Source organism: Mesitornis unicolor, unplaced genomic scaffold, assembly GCF_000695765.1.
Source record: "Mesitornis unicolor isolate BGI_N332 unplaced genomic scaffold, ASM69576v1 scaffold34946, whole genome shotgun sequence".
NCBI lineage: Eukaryota > Metazoa > Chordata > Aves > Mesitornithiformes > Mesitornithidae > Mesitornis > Mesitornis unicolor.
This window is the reverse complement of record NW_010190882.1, coordinates 328-1,595: the sequence shown is the minus strand read 5'-3', so window position 1 is coordinate 1,595 and position 1,268 is coordinate 328. Positions and strand designations below refer to the sequence as shown.

At 66.4% G+C, this 1,268-nt stretch overlaps 1 protein-coding gene across 1 annotated transcript; it reads left to right on the top strand.

The window, feature by feature from the left end:
• Nucleotides 1-160: 160 nt before the first annotated feature.
• Nucleotides 161-1,013, top strand: ACOT8 (acyl-CoA thioesterase 8; the record flags this gene model as incomplete). Its single annotated transcript, XM_010186560.1, has 3 exons — nucleotides 161-318; nucleotides 615-806; nucleotides 887-1,013. Coding segments are annotated over 3 exons (469 nt in total), but the record flags the coding sequence as incomplete, so codon positions are not given.
• Between the last annotated feature and the right edge of the window lie 255 nt (nucleotides 1,014-1,268).

Genomic DNA, 1,268 nt, shown 5'->3' with positions numbered 1-1,268 from the left:
TGATGGCCTGAGGAGTTCCCCAATGTGCCTTGGAGAAGCAGCGCAGGACAGAACTGGCCTCCCCCCGGCCTTTCTGCCTGGCCCTGAGTCCCTGGGCTGAAGCCACATTGAGCAGGACGAGCCCCTGGCGTTACCCTCACTGCTCCGTGTCGGCCTGCAGGAACCCAAACTTGGCAGAGAGGTACAGAAAGCGTCTGAACAAGATCCAAGCCGAGGATGTGCCGATCGACATCAAACCCGTCAACCCGCCGGACGTGTTCTGCTCGGAGCCGCAGGAGCCCAAGCAGCTGTTCTGGGTGCGAGCACGAGGGTACATAGGTGGGTCCTGCCAGGGCCCTGCTGCCTCACGAGCGGGGGCTGTCACGGAGGGAACCGAGGGGGTTGTGGTGCAGCACCCCGAGCCTGCGGGGATTTCAAGGCTGAACCACGGCTGTGGGTGCTGGAGGGTGGAGCGATGCCCATGCTCAGCCATAGCGGATGCTCCCCAGCGGGCAGTGGGTCTGGAAGAGCCTCAGCTGTCACCGGCCGTCCCCTGGGGGAGCAGAGCTCCCGGGGCTCTGCCACACGCCCTGGATTGTCCCTGGCCACCCCCAGCAGCACCGGTTGCTTTGCAGGAGAGACCGACATGAAGGTGCACTGCTGCGTGGCCGCCTACATGTCCGACTACGCCTTCCTGGGCACGGCCCTGCTCCCGCACCGGCAGTACCGCATCAAGTTCATGGCGTCCCTCGACCACTCCATGTGGTTCCACGCGCCTTTCCGAGCGGATCACTGGATGCTGTACGAGTGCGAGAGCCCCTGGGCTGGTGAGTCCTCCCCGTGGTCCCCCAGGACCAGCCCTGCCCGTGCAAGGAAGGGGCCGTGGTCTGACAGCCGCTCTCTGCAGGGGGGTGCCGGGGGCTGGTGCAGGGACGGCTGTGGTGCAGGGACGGGGTCCTGGCTGTCACCTGCGCGCAGGAGGGAGTCTTCAGGGTGGAGCAAACGCCGAACCAGAGCAAGCTGTAGCTGAGGAACCCCCCGGGCTGGGGCTCAGGTGCACCCAGGAGGGACCCTGAGACCAGAACTGAGGTGGGAGCCGGGCAGCAGCGGGAAGGAGCCTTGGAGGAGACCAGGCTGGATCCAGTGCTGCAGGACCAGCCATGGATAAAGCTGCTGCGTGAACCCTGGGCTCCGTCCCCTTGGCCCCCACAGCCGTGCTCACCAAAGGAGCCTCCCCGGGCAGCCCTGGGCGAGTCGGGGGTCGGCTCTGCCCCTGCAGCAGCCTGGGT